Consider the following 23,024-nt stretch of genomic DNA (forward strand, 5'->3'; position numbering starts at 1 on the left):
CGCAATAACATCCGCATCTTGGGGGTGCCTGAAAATTCAGAAGGACCAGCTCCTGACCTGTTCGTTGAAGACCTTATCCTAAATCACCTCAAGCCCAAGGGACTGGGGAAATGTTTTACCATAGAACGTGCGCACAGGGTCCCGGGTGGGCGACCCAAGCCTGGAGCGCCACTGCACCCACTGATTGCACGGGTCCTGAACTTCAGAGACTGGGTCGCTAGCCTGCACAACGCCCGAGTGGCACCCCTCCTACGCTACGAGAATGCTACCCTCTTTCCCGACTTCACACAGCTGGTGCAGAGGCAGCGCAGAACCTTCCTAGCAGTCCAGAAGAAACTTAGAGACAAGGGCCTTAAATACGCCATGATGTTTCCTGCTCGTCTACGTGTTGAGGTTGAAGGGAGAGCATGGTTTTTTGACAATCCTGAGGTGGCTTCTGACTGGCTGGACAGTCGTCCCGCCGGTGGCCCCAGGAGGCAAAGATGGGACAAAGATCAAGCGTCACAGGAACACGACTGAGAACTGGCGAATATACCTGCGGCCTGCATAAACACGATCATGTACAGGGGTTCTAGGACCCCACAGTTGGACAAAAGCTCTTGTTGAACTATAGCAGTTCAGCAAAGCATTCTACAACCTTATGGGGACAATTTGCCTGTGGAAACATGGGATTGGGGATGGAGGGACGGAGTGTTGGCCTTCCTCCTCTTTACTACCTTTAGTTATTTTCTAGTATTAGTGTTTTGGGCGACAGGCACTCTGCCAGTTTGTGATGGGCAGGGCCAGCGAGCAGGGGTGCAGGGAGAGGGGGGAGGGGGGAAGGGAGTGTAATGTTTTTTAGATTTGAATTGTTTATAGAAGGGAAGGTATGTGTTATTTGTGTTAGAGTTGTTATTCCGGCAAATTCGACGATTCGCATGACCAAGGCTATGGACGATGCTTACAGTTGTGATGCATACGCAGTGGGATAAAAGTGCCAGGGTCTTGACCTGGAATGTCAACGGGCTTGAGGATAAGGTTAAAAGCAGTATAGTTATCCAATATATCAGGAAGCAAGCTCCAGATGTTGTCCTGCTTCAGGAAACGCACTTGATAGGGATCTCATGTAAAGCACTGTGTAGATCTGGGTATAAGCTGATGGCACATGCAAGGTTCACTACAAGCTCAAGAGGCATGGGTATAATGTTGAAAAACACCTTTCCTCTCAATGTGGACTGTACTTGGTCGGATGACAGGGGCCGAAATGTAGGTATCACTGGGTCTTGGGAGGGGCGAATTTGTACACTAGTTTCAGTCTATGTTCCGCCTGGCCTCCAGACTACTACATTCCAGGACCTGTGTGCCACTCTCCTCTCGCTACCGGAGGGGGTGTTATTGCTAGGAGGAGACTTCAATTCCGTGGGGTCGGGTGCACTAGATCGTCACCCGCCGCGTGAACTGGGGCCCTCACATAGATGGTTGCCAGACTTTGACGCCATGGGACTAGTGGACGGCTGGCGCACCTATCACCCTGACAGTATACAACACACGTTTCACTCGGGGACTCCTTGCAGCCTATCCAGATTAGACTATATTTTGATTCCCGCCCCCCCCAAATTTCACTTATCCATGAGATCAAGCATTTAGCTAGAGGCATTTCTGACCATTCACCACTATGGGTGGATAGAGTAGTCCCTATTAACCCATGGCATTTTCGCAACCCCAAAATCCGTCAAGAACTCACTAAGACAATAGATACATATTTTGCTGAAAACCTAGGTACGGTGGACTCCTCCCAGACACTATGGAAAGCATTTAAGACAGTGATCAGGGGAGAGGCTTTGTCTCTGATCTCCGGACAAAAGAAAGAAAGACATAGAGAAATTGCAAGCGTAGAGGACGAGATCTATCGCTTTGAGAAGGAGATGGAAACGACGATCACACCCGACTCAACCCACTTATTGCGACTTAAACAAGATGAATAGAAGGCACTATTGACAGAAAGAGCGAAAACGATGGGGAGAGAAAAACGCTGCAGGATCTATGATCTTGGGGACAAAGCCGGGAAGCGAATAGCCTGGCTTAATAAACGCAAATGGGCAAACAGGTTGGTCCGGCTCCTACACGATGTTAACAACGTTAGCTTGACTGAGCCTCAGGAGATAGCAGACTGCTTTGCTAGGCATTTTGAATTAATATATACCGCAGTGGCCTCTTACACAGAGGACGAATCTTCTGAACTATTGCGGGATAGTAAACTCCACACTCTTTCCTTAGAAGATCAGCGCCTATTAGACAGCCCTCTGACTGTAGATGAGATAGCACAAGCGATCAGGTCACTGCAATCAGGAAATCCCCTTGGCCCAAACGGCATCCCAATAGAATTATACAAACTCAGCCCTGATAAACTGGCCCCTCATCTCAAAAACATGTTTGAAGAAAGTAGAGAAACGGGCGCGCTCCCCATCGACCAACGTATAGCTACCATAGTGACCATACACAAGGAAGGCAAGTCCAAAACAGACTGTGCCTCATACAGGCCTATTTCCCTTCTCAATGACGAACCGAAAATTCTTGCTAAAGTCCTAGCCAACCGTCTAATTAAAGTAATTTCGGAACTGGTACATCCGGACCAGTCTGGCTTCATACCCCATAGAAATACAGCATTAAACCTGCGCCGTGCCCACGGTGTACTCGGCAGAGCAGGCCCACTCCTTGAGCCGGCTGTCCTTGTATCCCTAGATGCCACTATGGCATTCGATACTATCGAATGGCCCTACCTCATTGCAGTCCTCCGGAAGCTAGGGTTTGGCCAGGAATTCATACGATGGGTCCGTCTTCTATATTCGGAACCAATGGCGCAAGTCGTGGTGAACAACAAAGAATCGGACTCCTTCGTCCTGAGCTAAGGCACCCGTCAAGGATGTCCCCTTCTCTTTGCATTGGCGGTGGAGCCGTTAGCGGCGTGGATCCGCCACAACCTGGTTGTTCGTGGTATGCGGTGGACACCTGAGTGGGAAAACCGCATTTCGCTCTATGCGGACGACATACTACTCTATTTAACGGAGCCCAAAATATCCCTGATCGCAGTTCTTGACATCTTAGCCGTGTTCGGCAGGTACTCTGGCTTTAGGATTAACTGGACTAAATCCCACCTTTATGCCCTTTGGGGAGGCCCCCCTGTCCTACCCCGCAACTGTCCCATCCAAATTAGCACCACTGGGTTCAAATTCCTGGGTATATTTCTCTCCCTAGATCCTGCACTTCGATATGAAAAAAATCTACTCCCCCCCCGTTGCTCCGCCTAAAGCGAGACATTGCCAGCTGGAAATCCCTTCCCCCTTTCCCTATTGGGCAAGGCGGCTCTTTTAAAAATGATGTCCCTACCCCGTTTTCTTTATGTTTTGCAGAATTCACTTCATCCAGTCCCCTCACAATATTTTAAAGAAATTGAATGCCTTCAGAGAGACCTGCTGTGGAACGGATCACCATGTATAGCCCTGAGTAAGCTCACGTTAAAATTGTACGACCGCGGCATCAGCCTGCCTGACATTAAAAAGTATTACTGGGCAGCTCACCTAGCAGCCATTAACCATAGCACATATGGAGACCCCGGGATATCAGTTGGATAAATGGCTCCTTCCCGGGGGGGAACTATAACCGATCCCTTAACTCGGCACCAACTCGATCCAGACTCACAGAGCCCACTGGACACTCCGTTAAAGTATGGAATGCAGCAAATAAATCCCTCGGGTGGGAGGGTAAACTAACATTGGCCACCCCCCTATGGGACTCAGCACAACTTGGCAACTATGGTCCTCGAAAGGATTTGATAAATAGGACTTGATTGGCATATCACAAATCAAAGATCTGTGGACACGGGATGGAATAAAGCCCTTTGCTGCCCCCAGACTCAATATGAACTTGCTGACACCGAGCTCTTTCGATACAATCATGTTAGCCATGCACTACATTCCCTCATCTCTAGAGGCACATCCCTTCCTGACTCATCCCCGTTAGAGGACAGAATACTAGATGGCCATGTCCCCGACAAGACCATTTCATTAATTTATAATAAATTAATAAACCACATGGACGACCCTCTTTTACCATTGAAGCAGAAATGGGTAGCTGATGGGATAGAAATGGAAAATGAGGATTGGCAAGAAGCGGTTTCCTCGCCCCGGCTGGTGGCCATTCCGGCCCGATTACAACTAGTCCAGCTTAAAATCCTACATAGAGTATATATGACCGGCCCGCGGCTGGTAATGATGGGGAGAGCCGACACAGGGGACTGCGGCTGGAAATGTGGCCTCTCTGGCACATTCATGCACATTCTGTGGGAATGCACACGGATCCAAAAGGTACTACAAGAAGGTAAACAATGTGATGAGCACTGTCCTGACTGTCCCTATCCGGCCAGAGGCACGTAGATGCCTACTAAACATATGGGAGCCGACTGATCTTAACGTTTACCAAACACAATGGACAACTTTGGGCTTCATGCTGGCAAAGAGAAACATTGCTCAGGCCTGGGGAGCAGTAGCCCCCCTACTCTGGAAATGTGGGAGAACAATATGGACTGGTGTATGTTCAGAGAAAAAACAGTGTTTATAGCCCGGGGCTGCCCCAAAAAATGGACCCGCATATGGTCACAGTGGAACTCCTATTGTGGAGGTATTTGCACTCCCCCACAAACTATTGAGCTTGAGGACCTGCTTCCCCCTTGAAAGTTTTTCACTGCGTGCACTCTATTATCGTATTGCCTTGTCTGTCATGCATATACTTGTAATGTATTGCCCTAAATGATGATATGCCGTTGATTGTTTAATAAAATGTTTTATAAGAAAAAGAAAAAAAGAAAACATGAATGCCATCTGTGTCTCTCAAAAAGTGGATAGGATCGGAAGGATGCAAGAGACTTCCCATTCATGCTAAATATACTAGGAAACTGTGAGATGCCATGGACGATATCACACTGCGCTTCCGTGCCAATACGTGGAGGTGAACAGGCTGGTTTTGAAGTGAAATGGCATGTGAGCAGTTTGATGAAAATACAAAAAATATAAACCTTATCAGAACCGGACTCCTCATACCGAACGCAGTCAAGCAAACAGTAGTGTATAATGATCAACTCTGTCTAACATTACTGACAATCTAACACTGATGCTATACAGTATCATTAGGAGACCATTCATTGCTGCCACAAACGCCAACTCAATTTTGCCTAGAATTAGCTTGAAAGGAGCTCAGAGGAAAGGAGATTCACCAAACCGTAATTTTGTTTATTTTATTTATTTGTTATGTACAGCAAGTGCTGGGGGTCACAGCATATAATTAAAAGAATGTAAAGATATAATCAGTTGTGATCATGAATATTCAGTACATCAGACATGGAAATAAAATGCCACTGTGGAAGATTCAAATCAGAATTGTCAATACACGTATAAGAAAATCTGCAAGTGATGAAGGGAGAGTCAGGAGTGGGAACAAAATGGTAACATGATCACCGAATGAAAGTTGGGAGAGTAGTCTGGGCAAAAGGGTCCAAAGGTGTCAGAAGGAAAGAAAAGTAATAGAATGCCGAGGAGAGGCAAAATGTTTTAGAGGTGGATAATGTATGTAGAGGAGAGGTCGGTATAGGACACAGCTAAATTGTCCAGAAGCTAAATAGATCAATGAAGTTTGCTGCTTGAGAAGGAATCATTTTAGGTTCGACAAAGAGGTCCTTGATCAGTCTGAGGTCCGTGGGGAGGATATTCTATAGCTTTGCTCCAGGGTACTTTCAGTGATCTGCCTACATTGTAGATCAGCACCACTTCAGAATGAGCACTTTGTTATCCGGGTTAAAGTGTAAAGAAGGACAGGTTGGTGGAACTGGATGAAGCTAGATAAGTAATTTGGAGCTTCTGTTTAAGTTCCTTCCCAAGTCACTTAGAGGGCTTAGTTCTTTGTGATGCTCTATAGTTAACAAGTTAAGTTGTGATCTAAAGGTGCATACATGGTTCTTCTTTCTCACTCCAAAGATGAGGTGGCTCGGACTTAAACCTGCTGGAGTTTTTGGAGAGCTACGCTTGGCAGATTTAGGTGTATAGTAATATGTGAAGAAACAAAGATCTCTACTGACTAAGAGGCTATTGGGGAGATGAAAAACTGGGCAGAAATTAAACAACTTCAAGGGATCAAGGACAGGCTTATTCAGGAACAGAGTAGCTACGCAGTTATAAAATCCAACAGAACCTGAACAAATAAAAGAGTAGTTTAAAAGAGCATGTAAAAAACAAGGGTAATATGTGGAGCTAAAATTCTAAAAATGTTAATAATAAACTGGAACTCTTTACATTTCATCCAGGAGTGAATGAAACTGAGGTGCTGGAATACTCGAGAACCACAAGAAGGGTCAGATGAAGATCACATAATCACTTGAATGTGGCACAAGTAAGAAAAAAAAACATCATACCTTAACACTAATCAGCCAAAGCTAATGTTTTTCAAGCAATAATTCAGGGAACAACAATCACAGATCCTCTAAGTCACGATGTTCAGCTGTCCACCTATTGTGAGAAAGATAAAGTCTACACATGGCCCCCACCCCAATCTCGAGATTAACTTTAACAGAAGGAAGAAAGAGGGCAAAGCATTTGTCAATAACGGACTATTCTAACAGACTACATCAATGCAGTAAACCTATTTTATGTGTGGTGCAACAAGTCACCTGTGGTTTCCAACTTCAATGCACTATGATGCACTAAATTTAAATGAAAATCATGCTATATCACACTTTCAAATTAATCCAAAAGAATCCAACTTGCCAGTGACAGCAAGTCAACAACAGTGCCAAGGCTGTGATATTGTTATGGGCATGGCTAATGGATCATCAAGATGGTCACACCTAAGGGCACTCCCAACTGGGCATCCAATATCCTGCCTGATCCGGACCCAGAGCCAGGTTTTTGGACCACTTTTAAGCACCTGTGTGTTAAGAAATATGTTTGACAAAGATGGCCATAAAGACCATCTATGGTGAGGCCGGGAGTTAAGATCAGGGGCACCAACAAAAATAGATGTAGGACAGAAGGGCTGAGATGTGGTGAGGTTGGACCCAGCCCTAAAGTCTATAGACCTCCATGAGGGGCAGAAGAGACAGCGATAGAAGCCTGGGTCGGAAGTCCAAAGATGCGACAGGGAGTGTCCATGTATTAGCGGAGCAGCAGGAGCTACCACAGTCTAGGAGGTAAGACACAAGGCCCTCCTCTGCCAGTGCAGGAACTATGTATTCATGAACTCGGCGCCCTGGCTGAAAGAGGGAACAGGAAGCAACATCTTTTGATGCAGGAAACAGAGCACCTGCTGTGCCAGAAGGAAGGATAAGGTAATGGACAAATCCGGGATCTCCTTAGCTAGGAAGCCTTATCTGCTGTCATGATAGAGGGAGAATCATGTACAGACTGGGGACCTAAGTAGGAGGTCTAGATGGGGCAGATGGAAGTGGGGTCTCACACAAGGCACTTGACAAGCTGCAGTGAGTGTTTGTGTGCTTTAGTAGAAGGCCTGAGATTAGGCAGGCCTCGAGGCCCCAGGCTTAATGGCTCACTGGTAGGCGATAGGCCTCTGGCTTGTGTGGTGCGCTGCCTTCAACCCCTCCCCAATTCTTTTCTGAGGAGAAGCACTTGCTAGACAGAGCTCATGGAAGAACAGACATATAAGCATCACATAATGGATAATTCAACACAAACGTTGAGAATGAGAGTAATGGGGATCAATGCAAGAATTTACGAACATGAAATAGCAACACTACTAAAAGCTTATATAACAAAAGATGCACAAGATAGAATAAACAAGGTCCCCACCTCTTTTTCTGGTAGTTTTCTATTTACTGCCAGTGGGTGAAAATCCACCGTCTAGCATGGATTGAGGTCAAGTTTGAAGTTCCTCGGATAGGCATTTTAAGTATTTGAAAGCCAGCCAAGTTGGAACTTGCTGCATGAGGATATGAGGTCTGTGGGTCTTTGGGGTGAGTGCTTGTTTATTTTCACTGGTAAAGTAGTAGATTATCAAAAGTAAACACCTTTCCAGGGGCAGCACACATAGATTGATGCACATAGCTGGAGAACAGGTAGCAGCTATATCGATTTACATACTGCCCAGACTCCAGGCTACTGTGGAAACGATAGGTGCAGTGCCGCTACAGATGCCAGAAATCATCTTTGTGGTAGGTGCAGATTTTAATTTAGAGATGAAACCTAGTACTGAAAGGACATCCGGGACAGGGGGTTTGTCACAAGATAAACCTGACAAAACAAAAGGGGTTGACCTCTGCCCTAGACTAGGAAGACCTCTGGCGAGAAGCACATGAAGTACTTTTTACTCAGGTGCACGTCATTCTCTAGGTTGGACTATTTATTCATCCCACAGGTGTATGGTCAAAGATTTGGAAATTTTGGCCAGAGTCATCTCAGATCGCTCACACATGGATACCACTTTGAGCACCAGGGCGGCGGATGCGCCAAGTGGCTTAAGGCTTGATGGAACTCCATGACAGAGAGTTAATGAAGCCACTAACGAAGGATACCGATAATTATGAAACCTTGTTTAGTTGGGTGAGAGCGTATCTCCAAAGCCTAGGCTCGTGGATGAAACAAACACATAGCAAACATAAGAGAAATACCAAAATCTGCTACAGAACAAATCCATGGCTTACTTCCACAAGAGCAAATGCTAGCTATACACCAAATTTCTTGCATGGTCGAGCAACTGAGAGGAAGGTCGTAAATGAAGAATGTAGATTAAAGTTAGCTTAGAGGCAATGGTTTGAGTCCCTCTACAGGACAAGTGTGGAGGACGTGGAGAACAAGAAAGGTATTCGTGGCAAAACTCCCAGCCTGCAGGTTAAGCACTGAGGACTTAGACTTACTAGATATGGACCTGCCAGTGATGGAGAAACAAGTAGCGATTGCTCAGCTTAAAGGAGTAAAGGAGACAACTCTCCCAGGGTGAACAGATTTCCCTTAAAATATACAAATGACTTTCTATCAAGATAGCTGAGCACATCTTTCTAATGTTTAACATTAATCCATAAGGAAGAGGAGACACCTGAAGGACTAGCCTCATTGGCCCATATCACAACTAAACTTTGAAGTTGATATCCTGGTAAAGGTCTTGGCCAATTGATTATATGGAGTGGTGGGAGCCCAATAAGTCAGGATTTATACGAGATATATCAACAAGACAGTTTACGTAGACAACATACTGTCTAATCTGTTTTTAATGTTGGTATTGAAACATTGTCCCCAAAGACACAAAATGAGGAAAAACCTGATATATCAGGCCTTTATTATCTACCTTGTGTTAACAATTTAAATATATTAATTTACCAGTTTTTCCTTGCTCCTTGTTAAGTAATTTTTCAGCTCTCCTGTCCAAGTAACCAAGAACAAGTGCACACGTCAAAGAAAAGATGCATGTTACAGCACCTGCAGGAAAAAAAGAAAGAACGTTTACTTTACAGCAAGAGGAAACCTTTACATACCAGGCTAGTGAGTATCATTGTACTGGGTTAGCTTTAATGCATTTACTCTATTTTAGAAACATTAAATATCAATGCTCATGAGAGAAATGTCACTGATATACACTCAATCAGATCAGCTATGTCCCAAGAAATAGGTAGGCACGAAGGGGGTGCATTAACTAACCAATCATGAGTGTGATTCCCAATGTCGTATGTCCCACGGAGCCCACCATTGCCACTACACGCTCGTAAACCAAGGCCATTACATTCATGTTCACTGTGCTCCCCTGCAAAAGAAGGAAAGAAGATAAAAAATTAATTTTTCCAGAAAAGCCATCAAAACCAAGCATTCCGTGACTGCTGTCACAGAAAAACAAGAATTAATTAGCTATATCCTGTGCTAACAATATTTCCATTTTTGTTTTATATTGGTCCAAAGAACTTTGGAAAAAGCAATTTAGTAGGCTGTCATGCTTAAACTAAAATCAGCATGTTACCAATTAAATATATTTGATAAATGACCTAATTGCTGAAGGACTATAGCGTGACAACACATTAACCGCCAAAGGAACAATACCAGAACTGTTCTAGTAAAAGGGAGGCAAATAAAATTTGGTTAATTTTACATTTTCAAACATTAAGACAGGGTGAATTTTTCTCAACCCATTGCATGTACATCTTGGGGCAAAACGGAAAGAGTTTTGGGGGCCTAGTGCCACACTACCTCCATTCTCATCTCATTTTCCAACTAGGGGCCAAAAGAAAAAGTTATTTTCTAGAACGCCAAACAATTAATCCATGTAAAAATATATGCAGGTAGACACAAAAGGCATGCATCAATTACTAACTTGTGAAAGAACATCCAACGGAATAATAATTTGCAATGATAAACAAAATACAATGGAAATGGTGACAAATCGGCTTTAAAATAGACATCTGAACTTCAATATTGTAGACATCAAACTTAACTTACAACTCTGGCCATGCTCAGTTGCAATCCAAAAACAAGATTTAATTCTTTCCCTTTGAACCAACTGACGGCATAGGTGTTCTGGGCCACAGCTAAAGACTCCCCACCAATCCTATGAAAAAGAGTAAACGTTACAACGTATGGGTAGGCGACATAAAAACGGAGCATTTAAAATACAAGAACTCAAGTAAAAATCTTAATTTCCGACAGATGTGATCTGGTGTCCTTCAGTCTAAACACTCTGGCTCTGGATAGATTTTTTTAGTGCCTTAGGATGTCTCAGTCATATACACATCAGAGGTTACCTTTTCGGGCACCACCAAAAACCATGGCGGCCTATATATGTGAAATCTAATCAATCCCCTTAAAGATCAGAATACTTATCTTTTTTTAAGTAGATTATTGATGTGCTCTCCTCATCATTTTTATCTTGTAAGCAGATAAGAAAATTAAGCGATACTTAACAAAGCCAAGTGAGAAGGTAAAATTAAAAAGAGCAAGCATTAATAACACCTCAAATGGTGCCAAAAGCATTTGTTATTGATAATGACATACTGTGAGGTTTAAGGAAGAGTCAAAGATGATATCTGTTCATCCTTCACTGACAGCACATTCTTCCTCTGAGTTTTATAATATTTTATTGCCTGGAGGAATATAACAATAAGAAATGTTTTAAATGAATATTGTGAGTGTAATTTTAAAGGGTATTATGATGATGCTGCATTTTTGTACACATAGGTCCATTCTAAAACGAGTATTATGTACTATTCTCCTTGTATATTGATTGTTGGTGCTCTGTTTTTATTCGTTTTGTGTATACTTTAATGGTTATTTTAACCAAATAAAGTTACTCCTACTAAATCATTAATCCGGTTTATCGAGCTTGTGGGACAACACCTAACCCTCCTCTGCCTGTTCTGACGATCCAGTGCAAGCTCTAGTAGTTTCAGGTCTTACGAAATTGTTGAAAGGCCTAGGGAACAGTAAAGATCTTAGTCTTTCCATCAACAGCTACTCTTAGTCGTGCTGGGTAAAAGCATCACATATTCCATGGGAAGTTCCTGTAGCTGCTTTTTCGCAGGTAAAAACTGCCTCCTTGCCTCTTGCACATGTGGGGTGAAATCAGGGAAGAAATATAGCTCCACACCCTCGTAGCAGAGAGTCTGTAATTCTCTAGTGTGACGTAGCGCGGTGTCGCGGTCCCTATAGTTAGGTAGACGTGCTATAATGGGACGAGGCTTAGCCCCCAGCACTGGCCACGGAACTATGGAGCAGTGAGCATGCTCAACTATACACATATCTGATAAGGTTTTGCATCCCAATAAGTCTGTAAGAAGTCTCTCAACGAAGGACAGCATATTGCCAGTATCTGTGGACCTACAGTGCGGAGGTTATTCTGCCATGAGCAGGCTTTCAAGTCTTCAGTCTTTATTTGTAGGGTCAATATGAGATTCTCCATCTGTTTCAGATGTCCACCAGTTGTGGCCTGAAAATCTTCAGCCTCCGATACCCTCCTCTCCACCGTATCAAGACATTTTGAGAGTTTATCAATACGTTTTGACATTCTGTCCACTCTATAGGAAACGGAATCAATCTTACCATAGATTGTGGTCATACTGTGCTGCATCATTGTCAGAATTTGCCGCAGTGTCAGGGGAGTCAAGGTCCGTTTTAGATGTCGCCTTGCCATCCTCACATGCACTTGTCGATTTAGTTGTTCAAACTGCAGCTTAGATTGATTTTTTTATCCAGCTTCACCCAGAGTAACAAGAACAGCACGGGGCACCACATCCACCAAATCCAGGAGGCATTAGACACGTGGCAGCACCTGTTCAGAGTGCCACAGCTAGGCATTTCAATTTGCCACCGCGATTACACCATACCAATATGAGGGCACCTTTATACATAAAGTCTAATAAAGAGCCATCTCAGCTTCGAGGTACCAATTACTGCCAATACTATACGTGGGCTAAAAGACGGAGAATAAGAAAGTGAGCTTCAGGAGCACCTTAAGGAAATGGAACATGCCTGGCCCCTCCTTAGGCCATGAAGAGTTCCCAGTACCAGTAGCTCTGTATATAACCAATGAGTGCCTATCGCTCCATACCAAGCCCTATTGCGGAGCGTGTCGAAATATTTTGGGCCTCAGGGTAATCCTTTCACAGTCATACACTGCATAAAGTAGAAGCCGATGCAGCTCCAACAGCCCAGCACTATGCCAGACTTTCAGGCAGGTCACTGCCACATGGGGGCAGATCGACATGCAGTCTGCCCCTCTCAGCCACAACACAATAATCGTAGCGGCAAGCTGCCACTTGCATCCAGCTTCACAGAGACAGAAACACCAGAAACAGGTCTGGTGGTGTCTAGCTGCGTCAACCCAGTCGGAGACGACACCAGGTTTTCAGGGGACACCTTTGAGGTGCCCCTTGAGTACATGCTTTAATAAATCCAACAGTGGCATAATTGTGGGTTTATTAAGAGGAGATATTTAGTACCAAACCCTCCTGGGTTCAGTGAAGCCATAATGGTTCTGGGGAACTTAGGAGGTCGAGTTTCTATTCAATATACTATCTATGGCTACCCTGGCACATACAATATTAAGAACAGACTTAAATATCGTAAGGTCATATCTGCTCCTGCAGATATGCCCACACCTGACATATAGTGCACCCTGCCTTAGGGCTTATAAGTGACGTACCTATACCTTAGGCGGAGGAGTGTGGCTCAATGGTTAGAGCGGCAGACCCTGAAGCAGAGTTCTGGCCAGGGACCAGGGTTCGATTCCCGCCTCGGCGGGGCTCGGGCTCAATTTCCTCGGACCTGTCTATTCTCGCCTCGGTGCCTATTCTAATCACGGGCCCCACGCTGCAACTCTGGGCAATAGCTTGCTTAGCCTCCACACTGGCCCCAACAGCGCTAAGGATGCCTGGCTTCACCCTGGGGGTGCCCAGGAGTGGACACTTCACAGGGAAAGCCAGGAGGGGTTCCACAGCGGTATGAGTATCAGCGCCAGGAAACCGCAAAGGCGACACCGCAAGGTGGCCGTCTGGTGACAGTGCGCTCTATAAGTACCTTGACATTTACATTTACATTTAGGCAGTGCTGCTTTGACATGGCACACAGGCAGTGTGCCATGTAGAGTTTGTCGTTTTTGTCTGCACCAAGGCATGCAGGCAGCATGGACTTGGTGGGGGCATCCATGCGGGACCCTATTCAGTCCCAATTCCCTAGGTACCAGGATACCATTTACTAGGGACTTACCAGGGGGACTGAAGTTGCCAATCGTGGTACAGTTTTAGGAAAGGAGCCCTGGCACATGGGATCTGGTTGGGAGGGTCCCTGTGCATCGAAACCACATCATTGTCCAGGCAAAAAGGACTAGTAGCTCATACATACTCACGCAATGTGCATAGTGTGTTCAGCTTAAAGATGCAACATATTGACACCCAATTGAATATTGGTTTTGTCAATTATACACGCTCTTCCACTTAACATCACTCAACTGCAAGTAGCCATGTCTGGACAAGTTATTACAAGCTCAAGCTCAGTTTAAGCAAGTCTACATAAACACATTAGCAAGTGTATGGAACAACTTTACTAAAGCACTCACAACAGAGGCTGCTTTTCAAGTAATTCACAGAAACTTACAAAGGAAGATACAAGCGTCCAAACGAGGCAGCTTCCTTGCAATCCAACCAACAAACTTGCATGGTATGAAAGATAGCAGATAACTATTTCCCATTGCCAGAACTTCCTAATTAAAAGACCCTTCACAAAAGCATCAAACATTCACATCTTGTTGTGCTACTACCAACTCTGTATTTACCACTACTATTTAAACAGCTAATCAACATCTTCAGTTATCCAGGCACTCAACTGGGTACAGCACCAAAAACAGAAACGATTTCAACTCACCCAAATATTAATCTGCCAACTTCCATCAGCCAAAAGGCATTTACTAGAGCCCCCACAGAAAAGACAACCTGCAATACAAGTAACAAATATCAGGAAAATTGACAGGTTTCACATTTCTCAAACATTAAACTTAGAAAAATGAAGATTAAAGAACTAATCTAAGCAATTTGCAAAAACTGCACATATATGTACTTTCTGGCAGAGAGGATTCGTTCCAACCTTTAACCAGCAGAAACATTTGTGATTGTGAGAATCTCTTGCTCATCTAACCTTTAAAACTCCACACTATCAAAAACAATTTTCAAAAACTTACATCGCGTCCCATAACCCAAATATCCTGGACTCGCTGAGGGGGGAGGAAAGGCTCAAAGCTGTGCTGTATCCAGAATGGCTCCTATAAATGGGAACCTCTGTGATGGAGTTCAGTGTGACTTCAGTACGTTGATTGAGAACTTCAAAGATATGAGCAGGTTTGCAGTAATCTGGAGGTGGTCCATGACTGACTGAGGCAAGCTCGCCTTCAGCAGCCAGTCACTGAGGTATGGGAATACTGGTATTCCCAGCCTACAAACATGTGCTATGACGACCAGCATCCCTTTTGTGTACACCTAGGGGCACTGGTGAGGCCGAAAAGAGCACTGAAAACTTGAAATGCTTGTGGCCCACTTGGAACCACAGGTAACTCCTGTGAGGCTGCAGAAGAGGAATGTGAAAATAGTTGTGCTGCCTGTCCAATGCCACCATCCAGAGCTGGGATATAGGAAGGACTGACGTGGGCCATTCTTATCTATAACTTGTCCTTTTTAAGGAAGACGTTATCAGGACAAAGGTCTCCTTTTTCAGCACTGCAAGTTAGCAGGAGTAGCATCCAGTTCTTATTATTGACACAGGGACCTTCTCAATGGCTCCCCTGTCCAAGAGAGCCCAGATTTCCCCAAGTAGGATGGATGAGTAGTTCTGCTGAAGTTGCTGTCGTGTTTGTGGTATGTGAGGATGGGTGGATAGAAAGGGTAGAGTGTATCCATTCAGTTTTAAGACCCCATCTGTCCGATGTGATACTCTGCCTCCTGTGGCAGTGATACCTTATCCTGCATCCAAAGGAATGGACGTATGCCGTGGCAGTCATGCTAAAGGTGTTTGAAAGCAGTGAGCGGGACAGGCGGTTGAGTAGTGCGTTGGTCCTCAGGACCTGGATGATGTTGGCGGCCAGATCCCCAACCACCATCTTGAAAGGGCTGGGAGGTCTGTTGCAGTGGTGGTGGGTTTTGGTGTTGTCTTTGCTGAAAACCTCTACAGAAGCCCCAGAAAGGGAGTATTTACTTGGGATACTGTCACACAAGCGCTTAAAGGCAGTGGGAACATGCTGTGGCCCTGCTCTCCTAGAAGGGCTCCAGGGCCGAATGTGCTTTGTCCCAATAAAACGCTATGTCCACAAGTGACGTCTGGATGCCACTGGAAAAGCCTGTGGATCTTATCCATGCGAGTCACTGAAGCTGGTAATTACTGCCCTACCCAAACTGTCAAAGTGTCCAGCCCAGATTTAATTACTTACTTTGCGGCGTCTCATCCATCTTGTACAGCTTGCACCAAATTGGCACAAAAGTCTTGTGAGACCGTGGGCAAGATCTAGCTCACCATGTTCTATTGTATAGTCCCAAGAAGCAACTTGAGTTTAATAATCAGAAAGCGAGATTGACAGATGAGAACATCCTTTTTCCAATGGCCTCAATGCGTTTGGATTCCAGATCCAGAGGCATTGTAGGGAAAAAGTTTGGATTTAACCTGCTTGTAGACTTTCAGGAGCAGGATGCGGTAGAATAAGGGTGGGCCTCCCGGCAACTTGCCTGTTAACATGCAGGTGTCGGTCCAGGACTTAGGGGAGGATCCCACATCAGGGTCAAGAAGGGCAGACGACATCGGTAATGGATCCATCGGCGGTTTTCCAACTGGAAACCTCCTTGGATCCGTGGGGCCAGAGGTGTGCCAGAGAGAGACCGTATGGTACCAAATATGCACAACATAGCCTCTTTGAAGGCTTCAACTTGTTGCTGAGTCGCCAATGGGCCTGGAAATTCGGGATGAACCAGGACTAGAGCTGAGGAATCAGCTCTCCTGTAGGGGACAGTGATCAAGAGGCAAGCTGATGTCTAAGTAAACTCTCTTGACGAAGAAAAAAAAAAAATCGGGAAGAAGGGGGGAGGTCCTATTTTGACTTCTCGGACTTCGAATGACTTGGAATGGGAAGAGGACCTCAATCAAGAAAGACCCTGAGAGGAAGGATGAATCTGTGTCCTCTGCCTCATACGAGACTGGCCCTTACACGCCTAGGGGCCCTCATGATTTAGAGCTTGGCCTCACAGTCATGGATGACCTTCGGATTCATCCTGACGTGGACATAGGTTTGTGACAGTCCTTTCTGGGTTTGAATCCTTTAGTTTGAGGGGGAAACACTGAGAAAGAATTTAGAGAAATATTTTCCTGAAAGTGACAGAAAACGAGGGAGGCTAGATCTGGATCAACGTTCAAAGGCGTGGAAAAAAGGAACGGACGTCACCGTGCAGGAGTGGAGATTATATGTGGCTCTGGCCTTACTTCAGTGGCAGGACAGAATTCACACGAAGCTCCACGACAACAACTACTGGTATGCAAGGGAATTGCTGAGAAAATTGTCTAGATCCAGTCTGGCGCCTGGGGCTATTCACAAGGTGAGGAATATGAGGTTAGAAGTGTCAGAAAAAAGCATATTCAACCTTCCTTTCTTAAATCAATTTCTCAAACCAGACACAAAAAAGGGAAGGTGCTGTTCTCATTGTGCTTTTTTCCCTGGGCTGTCTGCCATGAAAGCGGGGACGTCTCTTGCCTGACTGAGCAGAACACTGTTCCCAGTTTCAACCTAGTTAAAGGCTGGCCTCCTTAGCAATGCTATAGAGGCCAATGAGGAACACAGTACCAACACAGGGGCCAGGGAGGCAGTACAGATGCCCAGTGGATGCAAAGAGGTCAAGTCAAGGACAAAGGGCAACTGTGAGAAAACTTGAGTTAGCAGGAAAAAGCCATGGTATTTTGTCATGTCCCCTCTCTCTTGACTCCCGAGCAGTCCTTAAGAAAAATGCTCCTTAACTTCTCATTTGCCTATATACTAGAGTGCATTCGGTTCTGGTTATCAATTAGATATGGGCTTAGTTTTCAGATGCTAATAATAGATTAATAATGATTTGCATTTTGAGCATGCTGAAATGAATCATACTTTTTACCTTCTGCATTTCATTCTTAATTTTAATAAATAAACCTTCGTGGTTTTTACTTTGAACATTGCCTTGTGTGAACTTAACTGAGTGGATTTCTTGTCCTCTGGCTATACCTATGTTAATTGTAAGGCTCTCATCTGGATAAAACGCGCACATAGCCTCAATCCATCAATCAATCCTTTTAAATGCTTAAAAGTGCTGATACTGCTTAAGTGGATGGTTCCCTTTAACAATGAGGTCAAAGCACTGCAAAATGTATCGGTATCCTTCAATTCAAAAAGATATTCAGACAGCACAGAATGCACAGCTTAACATTTAAATGGTCCAATTCACACATTCTGTAAAGGATCAATAGATATTGCTAATTTACAACAAAAAGGATTTCATAAAAGGAAGATTAAACAAATACTGCTCATTAATTGGTTTCATAACAGAACAGCATTAATTATCCTTGGTTTTTAGAACCTCTGTGGTGAAAACTCTAACCACATTCATAATCTTTGATTCAACTGACAAATAGTCAGTGAATCAAGTGTGCACATTATTTCTAAACATATGTTAGTGCAAACTGAACACCATCCTTCCAATTATGTTAGAAAGTATAATACATTTTCAATGAATGATTTTTTTTCACTTACTTGACCAACGCACACAAAAAGGCTAAAAATTACAGTTCCCAACCTGCAACAAAGAAAATTTCACATGAGACAAAAAGTCCTTGCAGTAAAACAAAAGTACTACACTTGCATACAATTAATAGTTTATTTTGGGCCAGAAGGAAATTTAAACAAGCATTTTCAATGCATTTGTGAGAGTTTAAGCTATTGGCGTTGTAAATGACAATGCCTTTTATTAATGCGTTTTTAAAAGCAACACACATATAAAAGACATTGTTATTTAAAATGCCAATAGCTTAAACTCTCACAAATGCGAGACCACTAATGGTGGTCGGCCCCTTTCTGCAGACGCTTCTCGCCGTATTCAGGTTACAGTGAGTAGCGTCTAAAGAAAGGGGTGCAGCCAACATTGAAGTGAAAGCACGGTATGGGGTGCTTTCACCCAAATAGAAAGAAAGAAACAAAGAAAGGTTCTGTAGCACAGTCCCCATAGTGAAAGCGGACTGCGCTGTAAATGAAATAAATAAGCACGGCCGCTTTAGTTAAAGCAGACCGCGCTTAAATAAATGAGCAAAGCCGCTATAGTTAAAGCGGACCATGCTGTAAAAATCAATAAATACATTACTATTAAACATATAAAAGCAGGCAGCGTGCTGCCTTGTAGGAAAGCACGTTGTGTGTGGAATAATGTTAGATCATTAAAGAAAATAGTGCTCACAGCTTCGATTAAAGAGATTGTATAACAACACAAGTAAAAAGTCCAGTCCTCATGGGAAGTTACAAATGCAGACAAGGCGGTACGTACCAAGGAGGGACTACGAAGCCTATTTATCAAACAAAAGCAACCATTTCGAAAGGACAGTAACAGGAGACAAATGAAAAGATGGTCGGGAAATGTATTCAATACCTGAATACAGCATTCCTCGTAGAGCAACACAAACGTTGTCCAGGCTCAGCCTAAAAATGATTCTCGCCTGCCCAGACAAATGATATATCTTTTAAACTCATTCTAATTTTGTCTCTTCGCCTACAATACTGCTTTTGAAACTGACGCAGCTCATAAAATCGAACATTTTATACCTAGAGTCGTCAGACATCTTTGAAAGTTAGCAAAGTAATAGGTTTCGTCTTATGCTCAAATGAGATTATACAAAAAATGAACATGTGACAAAATTAAATTAGTTTCAGCCTGAAGAAAGAGAACATAGCCTCCAACAGCTGGACTTGGTTTATCCAAGACTAGACATTTGATGCTATCAAACCAACTACCAAATGTGTAGGCCTCGAAGGTTCTTACACGTTTTGTTAGATCTGCAAGTCTGGTTGTTTCAAAAATCAACTCGACCGGAACACTGCACACTCGCCTTATTAACTGGATGTGTAATTTGTATATATATGTTTTCAAATAAGCAGTGCTGCAATGTATTTTTCTCCTTAAGTGTGTGGTACTCATGAAGTAATAGAACGTTCTCCTGAAAAAGTCAATACTTCGTCTATTATCTGTAAAGAAACAGTTATGAAGATTGGTAATTAAGCAGGTAATTGGGCACATAGGTTAAAATAATGGGTACAACGTTTTAGAGATGGAAAACGTGGGCTCCAGTAATGTTTCACGAGTACTGAAATCGAACCATGTGGAATATTAAAAAAAAGTTGTCTGTCAAAAATAATCCCCGTGCAACAATCTAAACTCACTAAAGGTGTATAGGGCTCTGGAATAAACATTACTGGAAAGCATGTTCCTTTTCTTTGGACAGCTCCATAATAGTCTGCTTTCACGGATGTCGTGGTAAACCATTACTGCTTTTGCATGTCAGTAATTAAATGCATGGGCCACTTAACACTATCTTCTCTCCAACACTACAGAGGTGCGTTATATTTGAATTAGATATCTAAATAACAATGCAAGCCTTACTTAGCTAAATAGACAGCATTGTCAAAATCCATTTTAACTTTTACCATTTTTTTTATATTTTGTGTAAAATTGCCTGTGGGACTGGCAAACTGCTGGATTCATATTACATCGGCTTTGACTTTTGCCTTGACGCTCAGAGCATATTTGAAAAACCTTTTTCTTCGAAGTACCATTATTTGGTTTGCAGCAAATCCATTCAGTAGTTTTCAAGAAGTTAGGCTTACACAGACCCCCCCACGATATTACGATTTGCAAAAAACACACAAAATCGTCATTTGTGCAAAAAATGAAAAATAACATGGAGTTCACCCACTCTTCTTTACTAGCTCTGCGCCAGGAAAGGCAGTGTGAGCAACAGGCTAGTAGGCAGCAGAGGTGTTGACTTCCTCGGTTGCCTGCCTTTAAAATGCAGAAAGCCCCTCCTGCTGTGTAAACAGCCGGTAGCCCCTCCCGCCTCACACGTTTGTGACATGTTGTTTATATGACCCTGTTACGAGTTAACCCAACGCGGATTTGAACTTGGTAACTCAAACAGCGTCTAAAGTTATGAAAACAGGGTGCATGATGTGCAGGTCAGTGGTTTCAATCTGATTGAAACAATTCATTGGGTTAAGATGGCGTGAAAGAGCAGAGGGGCGTATTTACAAGGACCACAGGTTTGTCATCAGCGAGTTCCTACAGCATGTTACCCTGTAGGGCGGACAACAGGGGCGCCTCACACATTTGGGTGCCCCCTACCTTACGATGGTTTTTATGTGCCGCCGCAAGGATCGCAGGCTGTCGGTTGCCAGAAAGAGCAGGTTTCATATTGTAATCTGTTCTCTTTGGCATCAAACGTCCTCCAATTTGAGGCGCTGTGCTGCTGGAGACTCTGCAACGTTCCAGATTGTGACATAGCACAGTCTCTAGTAGTGACAGAGCACAGGCCTTGCAGTTTTTTTGTGGCAGACACTTTTTTGGCCAATGCAAAAATACCACGAATCTTTGAGGGTTTTGAGCCACAAATTTTTATTTTTTTTTGCAGCAAAATTTGTCACCTAAAGCCGCAAAATCCTGGGGTCTGATTACAGTACTACGTCAATGGAATAGAAAGGGTTAATAGATTGAGACAATGGGACTGCTGGTGTGCTGACAATTCTAAAATCCAGGTTTGCAGACTTTCTGTGCATCTACATTTAAAAATAAAAGTATCCAGTGTAGCCTTTAACTCAGCGTAGTCCATTTCAAGAGTGTGGTCTCAAAGGTTTGGTGAGCAAACCCAATAACACAGGGTTCACAAATAGAATACCCAGCTATGAGTCAGGCTCTACAGGCAACCCCGTGGTCACATTTAAAGACCGTGTACATTAGAGGTATGCAGTCGGCAGGAGGATAGCAAATTATTAGCAAATTAACACTTTTGTGCCGGTCCCACCCAGAACTGTGCCTCCTGTAGATGAATTTGCATATAGCTCCCTACGCTAACAGTAAGGTAAATATGATCAGGTTCTTCAAAATTTTCATTTCATACCAGTCCATGATACAGACACATGAAAACAAATACAATAACTTTTCATCACCTCTTTAGCTTTGCTACCTTGTCTAATCTACCGGAAACTTGAGCTTCCTGCACTGGGCTCCACTTGCTAACATCCAATCAGTTATCACGGCAATTCATTAACCAGAACCAAAATGATTTCCAAATAACCTTTTACACATCCCCTCCCTTTTTTTAACCCGGCCCTCCTTGATGGATGTGTATGAAAATCAATATATCAAGAAAAAGCTGAACATGATAAGGGTCTGTCATATTTTGTGTAGATCTGGGATAAGACACCAAAGTTATCCCCACCTGAAACTTTTCTAACACTTCCTGCCCCACTTTTACACTTGCTCCTCTTTGATTGATCTGCATACAACTTGACATACCAAGATGGAAAAGATATGCTAAAAATGTGCTACGTTTCAATTGGATTCACGTAAGAGTATCACAGTTATTAGTAAATTAACACTTTTTGTACCCCCTCTTGTAAAAGGGACGCCTGAACATGCTAAATGTCTGGTAATATTTGTGCAGGCCCTATGTACCACTCACTCTGTGCACTGCTTTGGATGGCCTACCCCTTCACTGGGGAAACCATAGAGTGGATTAAAGTTCCTCGCATGCACACAGTCCTTGGCTCCACTTTGCAGCATATAGCCAAAGGTCAAGCAAAGTGGGATTGGGCCATTGCATGGCTGGCTACAGGGCAGGCAGACACCATCCTCTGTGGACACCGCGTCCAAAGGCTATCTGAGGCTGAGATTAGACATCTGCAAAGGGCGGGGTGTATGGTCTAGCCAGATCAGAACTGTAAACAAGTGAGATGTGTAAAAAATCCATTTAAAATATGATCAACTACCACAAGAATGTACTGAAAAAATACATAGGTTAAAATAACATATTTAGGTATTGTGATTTCATTTTAAAACATTAATAATGATTTTGGGGTTAGGAATCTATAACCCGGCACCTTCACCTCCAAACCTGCCCCTGTGGTTAATCAATGATCCAGGTCCATCAAAAGGAGGCACAAATTCAATTGTAGGCTTATTTCATGTTTTCACTTGAGATATCCCATAATGATTCACAAGAGTCCTTATTTCATTTCTTTAACTGTCCCTTTATTCAAAATTGTATTTTAAATCCAAATGTACAGCTGCCAACACATGTTTCGAGGGACACACCCTCTTCCTCAGAGCTTATACTTTTTGTTTGGCATGAATTTATAAACTTTCTAATTCACGATGATGGTTTGTAATATTGCAATGTCCAAATTCTAAGTTGCCCCATTTTGGTATCTTATAGCTCTTGTTTGGAATCAAATTTATAAAGTTTCTTTCTCATGAG

General features: G+C 43.5%; 1 protein-coding gene across 2 annotated transcripts in view; it reads right to left on the reverse strand.

Moving 5' to 3' along the window:
• Positions 1 to 23,024, reverse strand: part of MFSD1 (major facilitator superfamily domain containing 1) — a 166,860-nt gene that overhangs the window by 105,253 nt on the left and 38,583 nt on the right. For both annotated transcript variants that reach the window (XM_085634734.1, XM_085634735.1), the window contains exons 4-8: positions 18,262 to 18,304; positions 14,376 to 14,443; positions 10,461 to 10,569; positions 9,672 to 9,774; positions 9,354 to 9,452 (exon numbers count right to left, since the gene is read on the reverse strand). In XM_085634734.1, the coding sequence (XP_085490860.1) occupies positions 9,354 to 9,452; positions 9,672 to 9,774; positions 10,461 to 10,569; positions 14,376 to 14,443; positions 18,262 to 18,304 (422 nt within the window). The remainder of the gene's footprint in view (positions 1 to 9,353; positions 9,453 to 9,671; positions 9,775 to 10,460; positions 10,570 to 14,375; positions 14,444 to 18,261; positions 18,305 to 23,024) is intronic.

This window comes from Triturus cristatus, chromosome 11 (assembly GCF_964204655.1).
Source record: "Triturus cristatus chromosome 11, aTriCri1.1, whole genome shotgun sequence".
NCBI lineage: Eukaryota > Metazoa > Chordata > Amphibia > Caudata > Salamandridae > Triturus > Triturus cristatus.